Source organism: Ursus americanus, chromosome 14 (assembly GCF_024610735.1).
Source record: "Ursus americanus isolate L20-20 chromosome 14, mUrsAme1.1.p, whole genome shotgun sequence".
NCBI classification, from domain to species: domain Eukaryota; kingdom Metazoa; phylum Chordata; class Mammalia; order Carnivora; family Ursidae; genus Ursus; species Ursus americanus.
In genome coordinates, this window is record NC_142140.1 from 39,304,002 (window position 1) to 39,326,117 (window position 22,116).

The 22,116-nt window shown below is 48.0% G+C and overlaps 1 protein-coding gene across 2 annotated transcripts in view; it reads left to right on the plus strand.

The window, feature by feature from the left end:
• The window catches only part of USP4 (ubiquitin specific peptidase 4), a 49,315-nt gene that overhangs the window by 24,453 nt on the left and 2,746 nt on the right, over positions 1-22,116 (plus strand). The window contains exons 7-20 of one of the 2 annotated variants that reach the window (XM_045778393.2): positions 2,018-2,158; positions 2,994-3,111; positions 6,860-7,033; positions 8,915-9,073; positions 9,948-10,172; positions 10,920-11,003; positions 11,931-12,025; positions 14,311-14,502; positions 15,160-15,248; positions 18,416-18,643; positions 19,868-19,938; positions 20,195-20,313; positions 20,660-20,809; positions 21,780-21,883. In XM_045778393.2, the coding sequence (XP_045634349.1) occupies positions 2,018-2,158; positions 2,994-3,111; positions 6,860-7,033; positions 8,915-9,073; positions 9,948-10,172; positions 10,920-11,003; positions 11,931-12,025; positions 14,311-14,502; positions 15,160-15,248; positions 18,416-18,643; positions 19,868-19,938; positions 20,195-20,313; positions 20,660-20,809; positions 21,780-21,883 (1,949 nt within the window). The remainder of the gene's footprint in view (positions 1-2,017; positions 2,159-2,993; positions 3,112-6,859; positions 7,034-8,914; positions 9,074-9,947; positions 10,173-10,919; positions 11,004-11,930; positions 12,026-14,310; positions 14,503-15,159; positions 15,249-18,415; positions 18,644-19,867; positions 19,939-20,194; positions 20,314-20,659; positions 20,810-21,779; positions 21,884-22,116) is intronic. The other variant, XM_045778394.2, reaches the window with a different exon arrangement.

Here is a 22,116-nt window from a genome sequence, read left to right on the forward strand (position 1 = left end):
ATAAAAAGAAGTCCTTATGTTCTCATCATTGGGTTTCTTTTACACTGAATTTACTCTGAAAACTACTGGCATTATTTTCTAGAACATTTTAAACAAATGTCAAATAAAATTTTTCTTCGTTTTCTTTCATTTCAGCCAGAAATGTCTGTTTAAGAAATTGACAGATCTTGGTTATGCATAGCTTCTATGGATTTTTGCCCTTTTGAGTTCAAAGAAATGGAATAAGTTACTAGTGAAGTTAGTAAAAAAGGGGAGTTTTTAGATTACATGCCTTGAGGTTCTGCATGTCAGAATTCAAATTTCACTATCTTATAGTACCTGTCAACAGACCTGAGAATGGTATGTTATATCAGACCAGCCTTGGGTAGCGACTTTTCTGCCTGCATAGGAAGCTGGGAATACCTTTTTTTTTTTTTTTTATTAAAGATTTTATTTATTTATTTATTTGAGGGAGAGAGAGAGAGAGAGAGTGAGCGAGAGCGAGCACAAGCCAGGGGAAAGGCAGGAGAAGCAGACCTCCCACTGAGCAGGGAGCTTGATTCGGGACTCGATCCCAGGACCCCGGGATCATGACCTGAGCCGAAGGCAGAGGCTCAACCATCTGAGCCACCCAGGTGCCCCTGGGAATACCTTTATCACATTGGACAGGTTTCATATATGTGCTAAAGTCCCCCTCGGTGCCCTTGGCTCTGCCAAGTCTCACTTATTGAGGTATCTGGGTCTTTGGACCTCTTCGCAACATGAGGATGAGGCTCTATGAAGCAAATGCTCTTCAGGATTTGAGAAAGGTGCATTTCCCTATGAGAAGTTGGGGGGCTGGGAGCCCTCTTTCCCTCTCTCTCACTGTGACGTCAGCACGTGGAGCGGAACTCAGTTCCTGATGCCCGCTGAGGCCCCTGGATAGTTTCCTGATGTCTGGCCACTGCATGTGTGGGTGCAGGGTCACTCCTTATTTCTGCTGCCTTGTTTCACTTTCTTGCAGGGAACCCTGGTTGAGATCAGATCCCATTAGGTTGGGCTGTCTGCTGGGGCGTATTGTAATCATTTTCTGTAATCTAAAAATAACCCCAAATCTAGAAGGAAAATCACATTTGTACACATTTGAAACAAAGCAGAACGACTCACTTTCTTCTACATTGTAGTAGAAATTTGATAGAATTTTAGTAGATTTTAGTAGAAAATTGATTTTAGTAGAAAATTGATAAAATTCATACCAATTTAATATTTGGCACAGCGCTTGCATTTATTAATTGGCGAGTTGGTGTAAATCTAAAATACGATTCTGTGAAAAATATTGAAACATGAGTTTGAAACAGAGGTTACTCACATTGGATAAATTTGAGGAAGCAAAAGCAATTCTCCTTGAATAACATAGTGAAACCAAATTACCATTTTTTTCTTATAGTGTACTTATTCCCAGCTGTTCATTTCGGGTCAGGTATTTTTGGGGATATTCATCTTTTATTGCCATTTTTCTGTGTCTTTCACTAGTAACTCTTATTAGGGAAGCTTATGATTTATAAATTGAATCAGGATGCCCTAAGGATTAACTTTGTGGTTTATCCTACTCAGGAATTGGGTGGGTGACCTTGTGGATTAATGAGACCAGGAGGATCAATTAATTTCTTGAGTCACTTAAATAAAATATATCTTGAAGTTGTATGACAGTAGGCCTTTTGCAGTTTATTTTAAATAACTGAATATGGAGAACATTTATCTCTTTTTTTTTTTTTTTTTAAAGATTTTATTTATTTATGTGACAGAGAGACAGCCAGCGAGAGAGGGAACACAGCAGGGGGAGTGGGAGAGGAAGAAGCAGGCTCATAGCGGAGGAGCCCGATGTGGGACTCGATCCCGGCACGTCGGGACCACGCCTTGAGCCGAAGGCAGACGCTTTAACGACTGCGCTACCCAGGCGCCCGAGAACATTTATCTCTTGAAAAGAGATCTAAGGCATTCAGTAGGGCTTGCTTTTTGCAAAAAGTCAGTAGCGTTGTCTCTGCTTCCTCTCTCCCAGATCAAGCACTGCGCCTAGCAGAAATTTTCCTACCTCTCCAACATCATCAGCAAGTCCCTATTCCTCAGTGTCTGCCTGTCCCATTGCAAATGGTGATAGCACTAACACCTCTGGGATGCACAGCTCCGGTGTCAGCAGAGGGTAAGAGCAGGCCCTTTCACTTTGCTTCCCTCCCCCTGAGTCCTTTCCCAGCCTGTGCCTGGAGAGCTCCTCTGCTGCCACACTAAGCCTAGTGGGATCAGGGTTCCCCGTGGGAATGTGCTGCATGTGTTTTCTCTCTCCCTTTCATACTCACCGTAAGGTATGCCTCCTACTTCTCACTTACGTTGCTTGTCCTTATATGAGCTGCTGTTTTGCCCACAGCCTAAGTCACTGGTGGTACTAGGGGGTTGCCACTTTTTGTGTGAAGGGATGGGCTGGCCACATCAGCACAGTAATAGCTGTGAGGGAATGGTTCTCAGCTGTGGGGGAGCCCTGCCTGTTTTCCCTCCGGATGGCTGTGATCCTTTGTGCAAGCACCTCAGGAGTGCCTGCCACGTAGCACAGACTGAACGGAGGAGGGTGAGGCGAGAGAGTGTACATGAATACTCAGGCACAGTCAGGACCGAGTGTGGCCTGGTGAGTGGTGGCAGGTGTGAGCTCTTAATCTTGGTAACCACATGTTCTTTCCTGAAGTCACATGGCAGTTAGCCTTCTAGAGGCATACACAGTTAGCATTTGCCAAAAGCCTGAGAGTAGAGAACTCAGATAGCATTTCTCCCCTTAAGGATGTGCTTATACCTGCTGTCATGTCAAATCAGGGGCAGGGGTGGGAGAAGGGAGTGGCTGGAGGGCTGGCAAGGGGAGTAGAAAGAACTTGTATCATGGAATTATTACGAGATAAGAATTGTAGAGGCCCTGGAGGAGCCCCACAAGGTATCCTGAGGGCATGTGCATAGCACCCGCTTTTATTGCTGATGTGGGTTGTGTTTTCCAGTGGATCTGGCTTCTCTGCTTCGTATAATTGTCAGGAGTCCCCCTCGTCTCACATACAGCCTGGACTCTGCGGACTTGGAAACCTGGGGAATACCTGCTTCATGAACTCCGCTTTGCAGGTAGAGGGGAGAACTGTCATCTCAGTAACACTGCTTCTTCACAGGACCGAGGCGTGGTTAGGAAAGGCGTTAGGGGGAATCCTTTACCAGGGGTCCCTGCCTACCCTTTGTCAGTACTTCAGGGATCCCTGTCAGGGCAACTCCCTACTGGTTAGTATAGAATGGGCTTATCACTGTTAATGGTCCTAAAATGTCTTCTTTTTTTTTTTTTATTTAAAGATTTTATTTATTTATTTGACAGAGAGAGAGACAGCCAGCGAGAGAGGGAACACAAGCAGGGGGAGTGGGAGAGGAAGAAGCAGGCTCATAGCGGAGGAGCCTGATGTGGGGCTCGATCCCAGAACGCTGGGATCACGCCCTGAGCCGAAGGCAGACGCTTAACCACTGTGCCACCCAGGCACCCCCTAAAATGTCTTCTTAATCAGTTCTGGGGTTCGTTTTACAGTAAAAATATTTTGAATTTTGTTGGCCATTAAGGAATGATCTCTCCAGAAAATATTGGAGTACTTGCCTGGTTGGTTTCTGCTGGGATGAGAACTCACTGCAGCTGGTACCATCTTCTTACCAATGAGAGCTGTCTTATCTCATGCCCCTGATTGTGCAAAATCCTAAAATCCACCTTTGATACCTCATTTGTTTGTTGACCAAATATTTATTGGGGACATACTATGTGACCATAATTTGGTGGACTTGGGCTGGAGTTAGGAGTGCAGAGTTCCCAAGACTACTTTCACTTCTTCCTTTTTTTTTTTTTCCTACTTTCACTTCTGACACCAGCTGCAAGTTTGGGAGTCCCCAAGACCGCCTTCAGTTTTCAGTAATTTGGTAGAAGGACTCATAGACTCACTTAAAACTAACATACTCACAGTTGTGGTTTATTGTAGGGAAAGGGTACAGGTTAAAATTAGCCAAGGGAAGGAACAAATAGGGAGAGTCCAGGAGGGTTCCCGTGCAGAGTTTCTGTTGTTCTCTCCCTTTGGAGTCAGGACGCATTATTTTCCTGACGTTCATGTGTAACAGTCGGCATGGGGTATTGCCAAATACGTAAACTCACCCGAGCTTTGGTTTCCAGAATGTTTATTGGTGGTTTATTACATGGCATGATTGATTGATTGATTACCCAGGTGGTTAAATTCAGTCTCGAGGTAGACTGGTATGATGTGACCCAAGCTTCCCCCTGCTCCCCCAAGTCACAGTGTTGGTCTTTCTGGAGTGGCTAGCTCTCACCTAAGACGACAGTGTAAGTGTGACCGCCACCACCCCAGATCACAGTGTTAGATTCTCCAGTATGACTGATGACCTCCAGACAAACAAAGATATTCCTGTCAGGGATAACATTCCAGGGGTCAACAGAGTACCTTCCAGAAGCCAAGAGCAAGGTACGCTTGGCTGGCTCAGTTGGTAGAGCATGTGACTCTTGATCTCAGGGTCGTGAGTTCAAGCCCCATGTTGGGTGTAGAGCTTACTTTAAAAATAAGTAAATAAAGATTAAAAATTTTTTAATTTTTAATTAAAGAAGCCAAGGGCAAAAGCTAGACTTTTTCTTTGGGCAAGGGCAAATTCTTTAATATACAGAGAGACTCAATGGTGAGCAAATGAGACATGGTTCTTGTACTCACAGGACTTACAGTCTAACTTTGAAGTTCGTGGAGTAGAAAGGAAAATATGACATGTAAAAAAATAGGTAACTCTTGGATTTGGACATTATTTTTCCCACTGTGGTGAGATGGGAAGAACAGAGGACTAAAGAAAAGAAACTTGTGATTTGGCTTTTCATGGGTAGGTTTTCTCAACTCTGCATATCCTCAATTTTCCTCAACTATCAAATGAAGATAATGATAACGAGGAGGTCTGTAGCGCTACATGTAAATCTCAGGGGAAAAAAAAAAGTTTAATTCCATGATTTAAGTTTCTGTCTCTTAATGCTAGGGAAAGAACAAACAAAACCCAAACGTAGTGGAAGGGGAATAATAGAAGAACAGAAATTAATGAAAGACAGGGGTGATTTACACTGTAGCCAAATGTGATTCTTTGAAAAAAAAACAAAACAATAAAATTGACATAAATGCTCAGGGAAACTGATGAAGAAGAAAAGAGAGAAAATATAAATGACCAAAACTAGGAGTGAAAGAGAAACGTCACTACAGACCCTGTAGCCATTAGAAAGATTATAGTAAACTAAACCAATATTGCACTGTGTGTTAACTAAGTAAAATTTAAATAAAATTAAATTTAAAAGATTTTTAAAAAGATTAGAAGATAGTAGAACAACTTTATGCCAATAAGACAATTTAGATGACAAGTTTGGACAAGTTGCTTTGAAAGGCATTATTTATCAAACGGACACAGGAATAAATAGAAAATATGAATAGTCCTGTATTTGTTAAAGAAATTGACTCGGTAATCAAAAGCTTTACAACAAAGAAAATTCTTATTCTGGATGGCTTTATGGGTGAATATATTCAAAGATTTAAAGCAAGAAGTGATACCAATCATACAAACTCTTTCAGGAAATGGGAAAAGAGGAACAGTTCCCCAAATCATTTCACAAGGCAGCATACTCTGATACCAAAATTTGACAAGGAATTTTTTTCCCCCTCAAATTTTACTTATTTATGTATTCATTCATTCATTCATTCATTCATTCATTCATACATTGATTCAGTTTTTAAGATTTTATTTATTTATCTGACAGAGGGCACAAGCAGGGGGAGTGGCAGGCAGAGGGAGAGGGAGAAGTAGGCTCACTGCACAGCAGGGGGAGCCCGATGTGGGACTCAGTCCCAGGACCCCGAGATCATGACCTGAGCTGAAGGCAGTCACTTAACCAACTGAGCCACCCAGGCACCCTCTAAAATTCCGTTTTTAAGTAATCTCTATACATAGTGTGGAGCTTGAATTCACAACCCTGAGATCAAGAATCACATGCTCCACCGACTGAGCCAGCCAGTACCTGCGACAGGAATTTTTAAAAAAGCAAAATTTTAGATGGTCATATCTCATTACTGTAGATGCAGGTAATGTAAATGAAATTTTAGCAAATCAAATTCAGTGATATCTAGATGGAGGTGAAGAACAAGGAGGATTTGTACCAGGAGAACTTGGTTGGTTTGACACCTGAAAAATTAACGTGTGTCACTTAGCATAGTCACAGAATTAAGAAGAAAACCATATGACCATCTCAGTAGATGTAGAAAAAACACTTGATAAGATTCAATTCTTGAATTTGAAGAGTTAAAATTAGTATGTACACACATATATCGATGTTATTCATTGTTTTTTCCACTATCTCGTTATCCTGATCTTTTCCTCCATAATGTTTCCGTTCTAGTAAGATATTTTGTCTTTAGCTTATTTATATTTTGTCTTTCCATGAGACAGTGGAATGTCCTAATCAATTCCAGTTAAAAAAAATTATCATCTTAAAGTTATGATGTTAAAAATTATCATCTTTCATTGAATAGAAAAGTATTCTGTCATTCACTTGGGGCATGCAGCTTGTGCCCTCAGGTAGTTACTTCAGAGACCGTGTGAGCCCCAAGACCATGTCCTTGGGAGGTTAGCTGCCAGGTAGGCCACCAGCGTGGGCTTCTGAGGCTGTGCCTTAGAGTTGTGAGCCTTGTAGAGAAATTGCTGAGAACCTCGTTTTGTTGGCAGTTGACCCTCACTGGCCCTTAATAACTTGGTTTATCTTTATCTCTGTGTGCTAGCCAGAAGGGGCGTGAGCTCTGATTGTGTCCTCTTTCAGTGCTTGAGCAACACCGCACCACTGACCGACTACTTTCTCAAAGATGAATATGAGGCTGAAATCAACAGAGACAACCCTCTGGGAATGAAAGGGGAAATTGCAGAAGCCTATGCAGAGCTCATTAAACAGATGTGGTCTGGAAGGGACTCTCACGTGGCACCTCGCATGTTCAAAGTAGGTTGTTGTATATACGTCCTTTTTTCCGTTTTGTGGAGGTTGATTTAGTGTTATTGCTGTTGCACTGGGTTTAAGATGGGGTCTGAGATTAAAAGCCCCACACGATGAGATCCTCCTTTTCTGTTGTTCAGTCATTCAGCACACAATTGCTCTAAGTGACCTCGGTCCCCACCTCTGGGCTGGGGATACTGCAGAAGTCTTTGTAAGCTGGTTGCTCAGAATGCTGTATTCTGTGGTGCCAGATTTGAAGTAGGAAACATCCTAAGCCAGACTAACAATTCAGTTTAATTTCTAGTATTATCTGAAGGATATTCGTAGGTTCTCTGAACCTGGAACCTAGCCCTCCTGTGGGCCCCCTAAGTCAGGAATTGGGTTGATATTTTTGGAATGTGGTGTGAAAGTCAGTTCTCCCTTGGATCCCTCAGCTAGGAAGATTGGGTGAACTGGAGTGGTGGGCTCTTGGAGCAACTTGGGCTTTCCTTTGCCTTAAGTGTTTTTTCCTGTTGAGGGGAAGTACCTTGCCTTCATATTTGAAATCTGAGAGACCCTATTTGGCCTGTACCAGTGGAGTTTAAGGAGCCTTCGTGAAGCACATGGTAGAAAAAGATAGGCTTATTTTTTATTCAAAGGGGAGGGGGGTCGTAGCACCTTGGCTCAGTGAGAAAATTTAAATGTTTTTTTGAAATTGAAAACTAATTCTTTTTACCCCTGTGGTCACATTGATCCATGGGAAATACATGTAAATCACTACTCCCATACCCTGAAGTCAGAAGGAGACTAGAATCAGGTGATGGCACATTAAGCTCAAACTCATGTAAGTGAACAACTGGCAGGCCGTATTTAGAGATGTTAGGGGTAGTTCAGAGCTTCCTTGATGATGGACATTTTCTCTCTCTGCGCTCTCTGGTATGACAGCCACTAGCCACTTGAAATGTGACTAGTGTGAACAAGGAACTGAATTTTTTTATTGTATTTAATTTTAATTTAAATAGTCACATGTGGTCAGTGGCTATGGTAGTGGACATCACAGGTAGAGAGCATTGATTGCCCAACTTTAGGATTCATCAGAACCTCTGGAGGAGCTTGTTAAACACGGACTGCTGGACCCCCGAGTTTCTGAATCTGTAGGTCTGGGTTGGGCCCAAGAATGTGCATTCCTGACAAGCTCCCGGGTGATGCTGGTGGTGCTAGTTGGGGGTCACGCTCTTGAGGATCGTGGATGCAGAGCAGTACAAGGCAGACCGTTATTTAAGGGCAGGAGGACTGTTAGATACGGGAGGATTCCTCTGGCTGATGCAGATTCCATTTGTAAAGTTCTCGTGGAGATGCTGAACCAAGGAAGGAAGTAAGAGAGGGATCTGTGTTGGTACTTGCAAGGAGTTGGCCACTCAGGATGCCACCCGTCACTTCACTCTTCTTTTAGGGTAGTGGCCCCGGTGCCAGGTCTACTATTGTTCTGGCTTTTGATTTGAGCCCTCTCTCTGTTGAGAACTACTGGCCTCCTTTAGGCTCTTGACGAATTAATTGGGTCACTCGGCCAGATGGTGTGTGTTCTCCCATACTATCCCAGCTGACCCTGCAAAGTTATTATTATTGTTTTTTAAGATTTTATTTATTTATTTTACAGAGAGAGAGGCAGCGAGAGAGGGAACACAAGCGGGGGTAGTGGGGGAGGGAGAAGCAGGCTTCCCGCTGAGCAGGGAGCCCGATGCGGGGCTCAATCCCAGAACGCTGGGATCATGACCTGAGCCGAAGGCAGGCGCTTAACGACCGAGCCACCCAGGCACCCCTGCAAAGTTATTTTTGATGGCAAGTTCCCATCTGACTTCAGTGGTTCCTTAAATCTTATGCCTTCTGATGTGATTGCTTTTGTTGTAGACCCAAGTGGGACGTTTCGCCCCTCAGTTTTCTGGCTACCAGCAACAAGACTCCCAGGAGCTGTTAGCCTTTCTTCTAGACGGATTGCATGAAGATCTGAACCGAGTCAAGAAGAAACCCTACCTGGAGCTGAAGGATGCCAATGGGCGGCCAGATGCGGTATGATACTGCATTTTTCATAGAAGTTGCTTCCTACCGAGAGTTTCAGGGACATTCTTTTAGTCTTTGAGTATTGGTGCCAAGGCCCTGGTTGCCCTTTGCTGTTGACGACATGGACACGAGCTCTTGTAGAGAAATGCATTCCAGGTCAGAAAGAGGCAAACTGTAGTTACTCCTGATTCTCCTGCTTGGGCTTCTTTAAGTTAGTGCCAGTTTGTGTAGTATAATTCCATTGCTGAACCAGAGACAAGGGCAGTCTGAAAACTAAAGTGCCTGTAGTATGGGCTTTGGGATTATTACTGCCCTCGTTGAAATACACATATGATTATTAAAATAGTTTGTTCTTAACATTATTAGGGCACTGATTTTTTGCCTCGATTTTCTGATGTATGAAAAGAGAATTCGGTATTTAAGTTACCCTATCACGTTGGGCTTAATCATTTGAAAACTTGGAAGTAGTATTTATATCTTGAAGGAAAAACTATGAGTTAGCTGAACGACAGTATAAATTAAAACCTCACTAAAGGGACTTTGGATCATTGAACACCTTATAGGAGGCAGTCTTTTCCCTCTTCAGGTCCATTTGCCCACAGTGCTGTCAGGGCTGTCTGTCTCCTATCAGAGGGCACACAGACGCCTGTATGCCCCATGATCCTATGTGAAGACTTCGTTAAGTGTGGGATTGGGCATAGAGCTGGCGTGTGGTTGTGAGTATGGTACACTGAGAGCAGTCCAAGCCCTGGCCGGCCTGGGCCAAGTTCTTTGCTGTAGAGACTGCCTCGCAGTGCAGCTCACATTCTATTGTAGATCGTTCCGGATGAAGGGGTAAACAACTCAGGTGTGTTGAGAATGTCTTGTTTATCTTTCCTTCCAGGTGGTGGCAAAGGAAGCCTGGGAGAATCACAGGTTAAGGAATGACTCTGTGATTGTGGACACGTTCCACGGCCTCTTCAAATCTACTTTGGTTTGCCCAGAATGTGCAAAGGTTTCTGTGACCTTTGACCCATTTTGCTATCTAACTCTCCCACTGCCCCTGAAGAAAGATAGAGTTATGGAGGTCTTTCTGGTTCCTGCTGACCCTCGCTGCAGACCTACCCAGGTAAGAGGATCTGCACCCTCACGGCACCCCTCCCCGTGGGACCCTGAGCACGGCTTCTTCTACCAGCTGCCTCTGAATCCCTGTGGCGCTTGCCTGAGTGCGCGCCCTCGGCCTCCGCCAGGCCTTTGTGTAATCCCGTATCACTCAAGGAAGACTGTGAAGGTCCTCTGGGTTTCTCTGTCACTTTTTTCCCCCTGGTCCATTCATTCAGCTAGGATAACATGACTGATCTGCTACGTGGTCCTGGCATCTGAGTGCTGGGAGGCAGCAGCAGGGTCCTTCTTGGTCAGTCAGCCAAGAGAGTCTGCTAGAACAGAAGGCTAGATGGATGGCATGGCCCGCGGGGCTTAGGGTCCCGCCCTGCTGCTGGCTCACCGGATGACGGTACTGCTTCGCCTTCTGGCTTCGGTTTCTTCACCTCTTACAGATGCATGACTTAGCAGTCTGTAGAATTTTCAGCCATTCCTTAAAGGAAGTAGTGAATGACTGCCAAAAGTGAAGAATAAGACAAAGCAGTATTTAGGAGGGGAAGGGGTGGCCGGGCTCCTGCGCTGCTGCCCGAATAGAGAGGCGGGTGCTGAGGCGGAGGGCTTGCCGTTGGCTCTTCTGTCTGCTCCTCTGGGCCCTGACCTCATGGACACTGTTCCTAGGAGGTCATCTCTGCACTCTGCGATGCCTGCTTCTCCCAGCTCGTCTCCTACCCTTTGCCGAGCACCTTTGTCAGCCCTCCCGTCTTTCTTTTTGCAGTACCGTGTGGTTGTGCCGCTGATGGGGGCCGTGTCTGACCTGTGCGAGGCTCTTTCCAGGCTGTCCGGCGTTGCTGCGGAAAACGTAAGGCGGAGTGGTCAGTGGCACTCAGCCTACTGGGGCCACTTCATAGTCCTTGGGAGTGTATTTTCAAACTTGTAGCCATTTTTAGGGGGTGGTTCTTACTGGCCAGCACAAATGTGATTGTATGTGGATGCCTCAGACCTCCTGACCTCCTGGCCCTCGCTCACTGTGCACACCGCGGCTGGGACTGTTCCTTCGGCCACGGGGAACACTCTTTCCTCCGTTGATGGCGCATTAGCCGTGGTCAGAGGGCCAGGAGTAGGGCTCTGCTCTCAGCTTTCCTGTCCCTTCCCACATGACTTTCTCTGTAGTCTGAGAAGCTGTTTCTTTCCTACACTAAACCCTGTAAGTCTGGAGTGACATTATGATGTTCTTGATAGAAATCTTTATTTAAAAGCAACTGCCCTCCTGAGTTTTCTGCAGAGGCTGGCCCTGTGTGGCATGGGGAAGGCAAAGATCCCTTCCCCATTCTCCTGCATGCTCCGAGCCTCCCCCCCTTGTCCTAGCGCTCGTCAGCGCCCTTGCTCAGCCCCACTCCCGTTGCACCCCAGCTGGTTGTAGGCAGTTGTGTTGTTGAGGTCTGGTGTGTTCAGCTGTGTGCCGAGGCTGGTTTCGAGACTCTTGGTCCCGGGGGACACCCCAGAGGTTTCTGGGTGACTACCAGTCTCTGCTCAGCACTCACTCCCCACCATTCCTGCCACTTGAGGGCAGATCCCATTGTAAACCTTAGGACAGATGTTACCAGCGTGCTTTCTGCTGGTGGCAGTCATGCTGTTCTGCCTTGGGCCCTGGCCCCTGAACTCTGGGGCTGGTGGCGTGGCGGTCTCTCTGGAGGCCACACTTGGCTCTACATTGTTTTCATTTGCTTCTGGGTTATGTAGAGGCTCTTAACCAACCTGTAATCTTTCTGTTACTGTTGATTCTTAGATGGTGGTCACAGATGTATATAATCACCGGTTCCACAAAATTTTCCAAATGGATGAAGGTTTAAACCACATCATGCCTCGGGATGACATTTTTGTGTGAGTACTCAGTGGTTTCTGCTGCAGTGTGAAAGGAAACATTCTAGAGGCTTTGCCTTGTAGGCGTCTCCAGAGCAGAAGATCTGGTAGTCAGCGCTCAGGTGCATTTGCCCTGACTCCTGGGTGCAAGGGATGGGTATTCAGAGCACTGTGGGCAGCCACCAGTGCTAAGCACCGCCTGGCACTTCAGAGCTAGACATTCCAGATAATTCTCTTCAGCACGGACATAGTCTTTTGTCAACAGTTAACTACCTTTTAAGAAGGTCTGTTTAATGGTTCTACAGATGGACTTGCTGTCAGAAATGCCTTTCTCAAGAAGAGTTAGAGCTGTGCAAGGGGCTACGGGAAGGTGAGAGAAGGGATGTGGTACACGCAGTGGCTCCTTGGGCAGGTACCGTCTCAAGAGTGACAGGGAGGGTTGATAGAAACAGCCTTTTTCTGTTCTAACATTCTGTAAGCTCTGAGACTTAGTTTTCTCATCTGTGTGGGGATAGTACACTGCCAGCTCCAGTGGCCCCCTGGGCCCCTCCCAGGTCCCTTTACTTCAAGGCCTTGTAACTTTGTGTGTGACCCTCTCCCAGGTCGGGTGGAGTGGAATGTGAGCCTGCCCGTGCTCCCTGACAGCCACTTGTTCGGGGAAGCTGAGATGTAGACCACACCCGTGCTCTTTCTCCCTCATTCCTTCTCACTGGAAACTTGACTCTGCTGAGAAAGGTTTTTAGGATTTGTTTGGGTTTGTATTTTGGTTGAGGAATGCAGTACACAAAGGAGGGATTTCCTTCTCTTTCAGTTTTTGGGCCTGTGACTTCTAGATCACTCTAGAAAGAGTACTTCTTGAGCACATCCAAGATCCTGGTTCTGTTCACACTTGCACAGGCTGCCTCCCCACTCACAGCCATCTTCGCTCACTTTACAAACGGGGGGCACCAGGACTGATGCTGGGCATTGGGCTAAGGCAGACCATTTCCGACCCCAAGCCCTGGACAGTGTCTCCCCTCAATTCTGGAAACTAATGCTTGCATACACTGGAGCTTAGACGAGCTGGGGCATTGCCGTGTGGGGAGCTTGGCAAACTACTACCAGTGAATTTGTGGAGGCCTGAGTGCCAGCCATAAGGAAGCAAGTTGTTTTAAAGATGAACTGGTAATTGTCATGAAAACACACTAGTACCGCTGATAGTCTTTGAGCATGTGGAGCACTGTGCTGCTGAGTTACTGAATTCTCACAGCTGCCCTCTAAGGTGGGTGACCCCATTGTTCACTGAGTAAGCAGTGTCAGAGGGGAGCACTTGGCCCTGTTACCAGAGAGTGACAGCAACAGACCTGGAATTTGGGCCAGCCTCACTCCAAGACCTGGTTCTTGACCCTAATGCTGGACCATAGGGCCTTTACCTAGAGTACATCTTGGACATTTTTGTTGAGTTTTTCTTAGAATTCCTCCTGCACATACTTCCTTTAGGATCGTTTGCCAGGCATCTGGGGAGGGGTGTGTGTGGTGTGTGTGTGTGTGTGTGTGTTCATAGTTCTCAAAAATTGAATCAGTAAGTTTGTGTCTCCCCCTATAGGAAGAGGGAAAGACTACAGTCGGTTGCCAGCAATTTTGGTAACATCTGTTCCAGGATAAAACATCTATAAATCTCCTCAATCCCATGTATTCACTAAGTAAGACACATTTTTCAAAATCGTTGATTTGTATTTAGCATTTTCTTTGGTTATCTATAATTTTTTAAAAATATTCTTTAATTTCATTGTTTTTGAACGAAGATGGCAGTTAGTTTTATAAATTTGCTTCCTCATTTGAAATAAAGAATCTTTGTCTAATATTCTAGGTGTACATTCTGGTATGATATTTGGTTTTATTAAAGGTCAGGGCACGTAGGAATACCTTTTTAAAAGTTGAGCTCCTTGGTTACAAAAGATGAACTTGGTGGCCAGGCCCCCCCCCCCCCGCCCCCGTGCCTCTGTGTCTGCAATGATGGTCCGGATGATGGCTGTCATCTGTGTTGAATTCCATTTGAAGGACCACAGAGTTGAGGCCATGGTTGGCGGAAAGAATCACGTTAACCCCAAGTCCCGGGTTGTGTCGGTTCACGTTTTGCTGACAGTGACCCTTGGGATTGCTGACCCAGCTTCTAGAATCATCTTGGAAATGGTTTATCCACCTTTTATGCTGAGGTATGGTTTGTCCCAGCAACCACAGTCCTGGCCACCATGTAGCTGCAGCTCAGATCTCTGCTGCTCGTAGTGACCCGCTGCTGAAAGTGCCCTCTTGTGTAATTGACACAGGTACGAGGTCTGCGGCACCTCCGCTGATGGCTCTGAGTGTGTCACGCTTCCAGTCTACTTCAGGGAGAGGAAGTCCAGGCCGTCGAGCACTTCCTCCGGGGCTGTGCTATACGGGCAGCCGCTGCTGGTTTCTGTTGCCAAGCACAAGCTGACCCTCGAGTCTTTGTACCAGGCTGTTTGTGAACGTATCAGGTTGGTGGCAGGAACGCGTTTTGCCTGTTATCTAAAATCTCAATGGGCCCAGTCACAGTAGTACCTGCCCCCCCCCCCCCCCCCGCCCAAGAGTGCCCGTATTGGTCCTGGGTGCTCAGTCCTATGAAAATGCAGTTGGGCTGGTCCCCAGGAGGGCCAGGTCAGGTGCTGTAGGGATGGGGCATCTGGCTTAAGTGCCATGACACTGGCACCTTAGCTTCCTCTGTGGTCCCTGGAGTCGTGTCTGTCACACTTGTCAGTCACTGGTTTTAGGCCCTCTTAGTGCTTTGATGTCAGTTTGTGTTTGAACACAGTTTCCGAAGTACTCCACTATCATTTTGAAGCTGGTGATTAATGTTAACTGAGAAATACTTCTTTTAATGATGGTGCCACGTGACATTCATAGAAGACTTGAAACAGGCATTCACAGCAGACTTAGAGTCTTCAGTGACTTGGTACTTAAACATCGTATCTTTTGGGTTCCTCTCAATTTCTTAAAGTACTGAGCCATCATGTGATTTTGTAGCCCTTTGATTTCCCTGAATTGCTTTGTGAGTAGCTGTATGTCAGTTGTGAACCGCATCTAGCTGAGTAGTGGAGAAAAACAGGTAAGTGTTGCGGCTAACCAGGAATTCCTTTTCCTTCTTTTTTTCCCAGCCGCTATATAAAACAGCCTTTGCCCGAGGAGTCTGGCAGCTCGTCCTCGGAGCCGGGGGCCTGCAACGGCTCCAGGGGCAACTATGAAGGTGAGCGCTCGCCACGTTGTGGGGCTGTGACTGACCAAATCCCTCTTGGCCTCCCTCTTCTTCCAAAGGTACACACAGGAGAGGGAGGCTCTGAGGCCGGGTGGGAGCTCTGGCTGGAGAGCAGACCTGGGAGCCCCGTTGCGCCGCTCCACGCTGCCGGCGCCTGCTGTCCAACTTTGGAGCCTCGTGGAATCTTCTTAGACATGTAGACTGGCTTTCACCTCAGGTAGAGTTAGCTTGACAGGACTGAGCGACTTGCCCGGGTCACGAGGCAAAGTCAAGAGTCGATTCTGGTCCGTTGGGATTGCAGAGTAGGAGCTTAGCCAGCCCTGACGCCTCCATGACCGGGCTTCTGCCTGCAGAGCTAGCGTGTTAGCCCTTACCCGTCACTCTGGTGCGGTACCGCCTCCGGGAAGGACAGGAGTCCTGGCCAGCCAGTCAGACGGCAGAGACAGTTTCTCTTGAGTGTTTCTTTTGTTCTACCCAGGAAGCTACAGGTGATCGCTGACTCTAGAAGGCTCTCACTGTGGGAGCGAAGAGAGCCACACTGTGCAAAGCGGTAGGCTAGGCTGGTTGCAGGAAACCCAGAGCCCTCGCCATCCTCCCGTGGTCAAATGCTCACAAGCTCATCCCTGACTGGGGACTTGTGTTGGACCTGCATTATGGTTGTCACCCTTCTTTCTGGGGCCTAGGTGGCTTAGTGGGTTTATCACTGTAAAACCACAAATGTCCTGCAAGTTAGTGCCATAAATTTTCAGCTGCAAATCCAAATGCTCAAATTTCTCTGAGACGCGCACGGTCTGGGAAAGCGAGAGTTGACATTAGAAATAATGCCTACGAGGCTCCGTCCTTGCGGGATATTGCAAGTCATGAGTAATTTAGGTTGAGTATTTAGTATAGGTCTAATGTTATTCTTGCCCAGAATATCAGGTCCTCCCACTAGGGATGAAGAGGAGGGGGTTTTGTGCGCAGGTCCCACATGCAGAGATGGCACAGTAGCCATGGCGGTCTCCGAGCAGACCCGGGCGACCCGCCGGTTCTCGGCGCTCTGGCGGTTAAAGCACTGTGATTCCTAGCTTAAAGTGTGGGGTGGACTTCAACAAGTCACCTTATTCCTCTGAACCTTGATGCAGCCACCTGCAGGATGGGATGAGAACATCCGCTTCCCAGAGTTGAGGTTACAGTTTAATGAGATAACGTGGGTTCAAGTACTTGGCACGAAATGGGTGCTCAATTAATAATCCCACCAGGTAAGTATTTGCTGCTATTATAATTAGCCTCACTTTTTAGACATTCCAGTTGTCAGTCTCCTGTTTGGGAAGAATTAACTGCCTTCTTTTGAGTCCTTTAACGGAGTCTTGGTGCACAGACTTTGAACTCCGTTTCATGTTGAAGTACTTCTAACGTCTTCACTGCCATGGCTGCTTGTCAGGCCTGTGGTGGCTGTCTCCTGCTCATTCTCTCAGTGATCTTGGGTAGCTGTCACAGGGTTCCTGTGACATCCACTCCTGCCTTAGCAGAAGCTTCCTGAGATTGTCCAAGTAGCTGGCAGCCAGTGGCACAGCCAGGAAACACAGTTTTTGTAGTTCCTGGGCTCTGTTTGTTCGCTGAGTGGGGCTGAAGGAGCTTTGGCTGTGTCCCTCTCAGGGGTAGCAGGTAGGGCAGGGTTTCACTTGCCGGTCTGGGAGCGGGGTAGGCTCACCTGGGGGTAAAAGGGCAGTGCAGCTGTTTCAGGAAAAGGAACGTCTGTGAGGGGCAGCCTTGCTGTCGTAGGCCAGCTGGCTGTTTGGGAATGGTGCCGATGGGGGTCCGTGTCACACCCTCATCCGTGGCTGTGTTGTTCCTGTGGCCTGAGAGGAAACTGCTGCATTGTCCTGGGCCTGACTTGTCGTCCCTTATGAACACGCCCAAAGCAGGCTGTCTTTGAAAAAGAGGATTCTTACATTAGAACATCCTCTTTTCCTCAGTTTCCATGTCTGCTGCTATTTCCCAAGTATATAAACCTCATATTTTAAATGTTTTCTTTTCTTCTTACTTTTACATTACCTTTTGGAGTTGTCCCATTTTTGTTGAAATTACTTACCCAATACCCTGACCTTCCCTGTTTCCCAACAACAAGAAGTGCGATGACTGTGTTTATGGATCATTTTACTGCCGCCACATATACCAGTTCTCTGGAAATACCTGGGAAATTTACTCCTCAGTGTATGTCTCTAGAATGCCTATTAAAACTCTTGAGGGGCGCCTGGCTGGCTCAGTTGGAAGAGCATGCGACTCTTGATCTCGGGGTTGTGAGTTCAGGCCCCATGTTGGGGGTAGACATTACTAAATAAATAAATAAACTTAAAAAAAAATTCTTGAAACTCAGCAACCTCAAATGAATAAGACAAAAAAAAAAAAAAAAAGATAGGGAGGACCGTGTCTGCTGTGTCCCTGGGACCCAGCCCAGAGCCTGTACCTGAGAGACATTCACCGACTGCTTGTTGAAGAACAGTCAGCATGTTTCTTGTAGAGGAACTGAAGGCTTTTGCTTAGTATTTGTAATCATAGTGATATTTTTTAAATTGACTTGTAAATTGTGTTTCTTAACCATTTGGTCCTTTTCTCTCTGATTGTCAAATGACGAAGTTGAAAAAGTCAGAGGCTGGGGGTGAAGCCCAGTAAGGTACCAAGTGTGGAGGCACCCACATTAGGACGGGTGGGCCTGCTGACTCACCTCATGCCTTCAGGGGCCTCTGTGAGCTGCGCTGGGCCTGCGCTTCCTCATCACGCGTTAGCAGGGCCCCTCCGTGTGTCTCACCGGCTCATGGTGAGAGTGAATTCAGGTGCCTTGTAAAGGGCTGGAGGGAGTTTCACATACACAGGACAAAATGTGGGAGGAAGCACCAGAGTCAGGTATGAAGTAACATTTTTTTTTTAAAGATTTTATTTATTTGTCAGAGAGAGAGAGAGCACAAGCAGAGGGAGCGGCAGGCAGAGGCAGAGGGAGAAGCAGGCTCCCCCCGAGCAAGGAGTCCAATGCGGGACTCGATCCCAGGACCCTGGGATCATGACCCGAGCCGAAGGCAGACGCTTAACCGACTGGAGACACCCAGGCGTCCTGAAGTAAAATTTTTAACATTGAAGTGGTGGCAGATGATATACCCTGGTTTTTGTTTGTATGCCAGGAGAAGACGAAGAAGAAATGGAGCATCAGGAAGAAGGCAGAGAGCAGCTTTCAGAAACAGAAGGCAGTGGGGAGGACGAGGTGGGTGGTGACCACGGTGAGACCACCCAAAAGAAGGTCAAAGGCCAGCCCTGCCCGAAAAGGCTTTTTACCTTCAGCCTTGTGAACTCCTATGGAACAGCTGACATAAATTCCCTTGCAACCGATGGAAAACTACTTAAACTCAACTGTAAGCACTTTCTTTGACCTTTCAAACTGGGCTGGCGGGGTGGGGGCGCTAGACTGTGTCTGAAAATCCTGTTTGCAACCAGCACCCACTGCACTGGGCTCTCACCATCTCCCTGTAGCTCCACGAACAGACACTTGTGTGGGCCTTGGCTTAAAGCTCCCTAAAGACTGTTTCCGAGACCTGAGCCCCTGCGCCAGCCGTCTTGTCAGGCTTGTCTCTCTGGTCCTCTCTCCGCCACCACCGCCCTTGGGGCCTCTGCTCTGGGGTGATAACGTTTCTCATGCCTCCTGCGTGGCAGCATTTCCCTGGACTCCTCTCCCTTACGAGACTACGTGCCTATTTCTTTTGTTCCATACGACCACTTGTGACACGTGACCCATCTAGACGACGGTCATGGGTTTCGAGCGCTGTTTGTTAGCTGGAGCCTGTAACGGGGGCTGCCGAGCCCACGGAAGGGCCCCCACGCAGGACGCGTGTGGAGAGCACAAGAGAATGGGGAAGACCCCTGCCCAGAAGCACGTCTCTGTCTCCTTCACTGGAAAAGAGATGAGCCTTCTTTCACTCCCTTTCTTTTTTGTTAGATCTCTTTTAAAATGTGTTCATACCAGCTTTATTGAGGCGTTTTCGGGTCTCTCTCCCTGTCTCTGTAGCTCCCTCTTCTCTGTGCAGCCGCCTCCTCTTGTCAGTGCCTTGCAAATTCTAGCCACTTCCTCGAAGTCCAGTCTTTGGCTCCCCACCTCCGCCTCCCCATCTCCTTCCCCTTCTCTCGCATGCTGCGGCCTGGAAAGTGCCTGCGGGCAGGAAGCTGGGCCGGGGTAGGCCTCACCTTGTTTGTTTGCCTTCTCTCCGGGATCTCACTCTTCCTCTGCCTAGTACCCATCATCTCAAAACCACGGTTTCGTTATTTCATCAGGTTTTCTCATGAGTTAAGGTGGGAGGGTTAAATCTGGTCGCTGTTACTTCATCTTGACCTCTGCTCTATCCTATATAGTTAGCGCCTCTGGAACTTACTGTAGCGTTGAGGAAATCTTTGCCAAAGGATTTGGGGGTCCAGGGGTTCCGAGTTGGCTGGCTCGGGGCAGAGCATTGCTCTTGCTGCGGCTGGTGATGGGGGAGCAGGAGTTGATGGTGCAGCCAAGGTGTGTTCTTCTCACTCCATCGCCTGAAGAGCCTCTCCTGTTGCTGGCTGTTAGTACCAAGTGACACTTTGGTCCTCCTCCACAGCTCGATCCACACTGGCCATCGATTGGGACAGTGAGACCCGGAGCCTTTATTATGATGAGCAGGAGTCTGAGGTGGGCGACTCGGGGTTCCTGGTCGGGGGGGATGCTGGGCTCTGCTCCACTGTGTATTTGGGTCACTCTCACCAGTTCCCCAGCAGTTGAACACATTCTGTGTCAGACTGAGAATGGAAAGCACTTAAAGATTTTGCATTCTATGTTCAGAGGCTCCAGAAAGTACATTCTCTTCTGGGCATGGGAGTTTGTGAGGTGTTGGCTTCGCCTGGTAAGAACTTACCTCCCCCCAGAAGTCAGCGCTCTGTTCCCACAGGCCTACGAGAAGCACGTGAGCATGTTGCAGCCTCAGAAGAAGAAGAAGACGGCCGTGGCCCTGAGGGACTGCATCGAGCTCTTCACCACCATGGAGACCCTTGGGGAGCATGACCCCTGGTAGGCAGCTCCCCGGTCTGGGCAGGGGCACCCGTACACCCCGGACTGAGATCTGCTGGGGCTATCTGTGTGCACAAAAACGCTTTTGGGGGGGGGGGGTCACTTCTTGTCACTTCTTTACATGACTGATCCTATATCACAGTCTTTCCGTGCAAATTGTTTTCCAGACAAAGAAAGCCATCCCCCCGTTTCAGAAGGTGGCTTAGAGACAGCCCCCCCTCCCCAAACTGTCATGCTGAGCGCAGGAAAGGATGTTGTGGGACTGTGGCTGTGCCTCGGTGTTGGGTGCCTGGGGGCCCTGGCTCCCCGCCTCCCCGCTAAGTGGAGGTTTCTCTTTTCTCTGCAGGTACTGTCCTAACTGTAAGAAGCATCAGCAGGCCACTAAGAAGTTTGACCTCTGGTCCTTGCCGAAGATCCTGGTGGTTCACCTCAAACGTTTCTCCTACAATAGATACTGGAGGGATAAGCTCGACACAGTTGTGGAATTCCCAGTCAGGTGGGTCCCTGAGCTGCAGTGTCCTTAGGAAAATTCAAAAGTAGGCAGGAGACCTGGGCACTGATTGGCTGAGAGTTTGTCCCCAAAGACTTCTCTGCATTAGGATGTGTGTTGCTGGGCCCCAGGCAGCTGGACTTCGGCTCACCCCCCCTCCCCCTCCTCCTACCTTTGGAGAGAAGATTCTCCAGCAGAAGTGCTTCCCAGGCTCAGGGTGATGCTGACCCCTGCTGCCCCGTAACTGAATGGCCTCCTGGCCGTCGTTGGTCCAGGGGGCCTGGGCCCAGCCGACAGCACGCACACCATGCTGCTTCTCCTTAACTGGCCAGAAAGCAGCCGGAGCGTAGTCTGCTGAGGAGAACTGGAAAATGGGGGGCTGTAGCGGGGTTCCAGAGCCACCTATCCAGTCCCTGGGGCAGAGAGTGGGACTGGCTGTCTACTCGTGGCCCAGGGTCCCAGGATGTAGAGGGACGGGCTCAGGAAAGTAAGTCAACCACATAAGAGTTCGTCCACAAAGTGCAGATTGTGAAGTGCTTCCTGGGGGGTGGGTGTGGAGGTAGAGACACGGACAGAGTAAAATGTGTTTAACTTTTCTGTATGTTTGAAATTTTCAAAATAAAATGTTGGGAGAAAACGTTTTCTGGGACCTGTTTGGTATTAAGCTGAAATGTTTACGGCACTGACCGTAATGTTGACCCTGACGGCCGTTTCTGCATGGATGCTGCGGCCCTCTTATCTGTGCCCAGAGCCCTTCCCCGCCGCTGGGTGTGGGGCTGTAGTGACCTGGGCGTCCGGTGGTCCGCACGAGCCCCCTGTGCCCCTGCCGCCGCGGCCTCTTCATTCATTCCTGCTGCAGTTCGTGTTCGAGTGCTCCCGTGTTCCAGCCTTGTGCATAAAAGGGGTTTGCTGGGTTACCCCAGCTTCTTGCTCTGAGTTTAATGTATTAAAGGCCATTTTTGTGTTTTGTGCCCAGAGCTCTGAACATGTCCGAGTTTGTGTGTGACCTGTCGGCCAGGCCTTACGTGTATGACCTCATTGCCGTGTCTAATCATTACGGAGCCATGGGGGTTGGCCACTGTAAGTACTGGCATCCGCCGCCTCTGACGTGTTGAAATGCCCCCGGCCAGTCTCCCCGGCCGCTCCCCGCTTGCCGGGCCCTGTCCCAAGCACTTCACACGGCATCTCAGTCCTCTGCTGTCAAGGCTTCAGGCTTGGTCCAAACTGCTGCTGCTCCTTCGCCACTCACTCTCTCTCTGTCTTTATCTTCATATTCTTCTTCATTTGTTTTCAAGACCTTAGTTGTAGGTAAT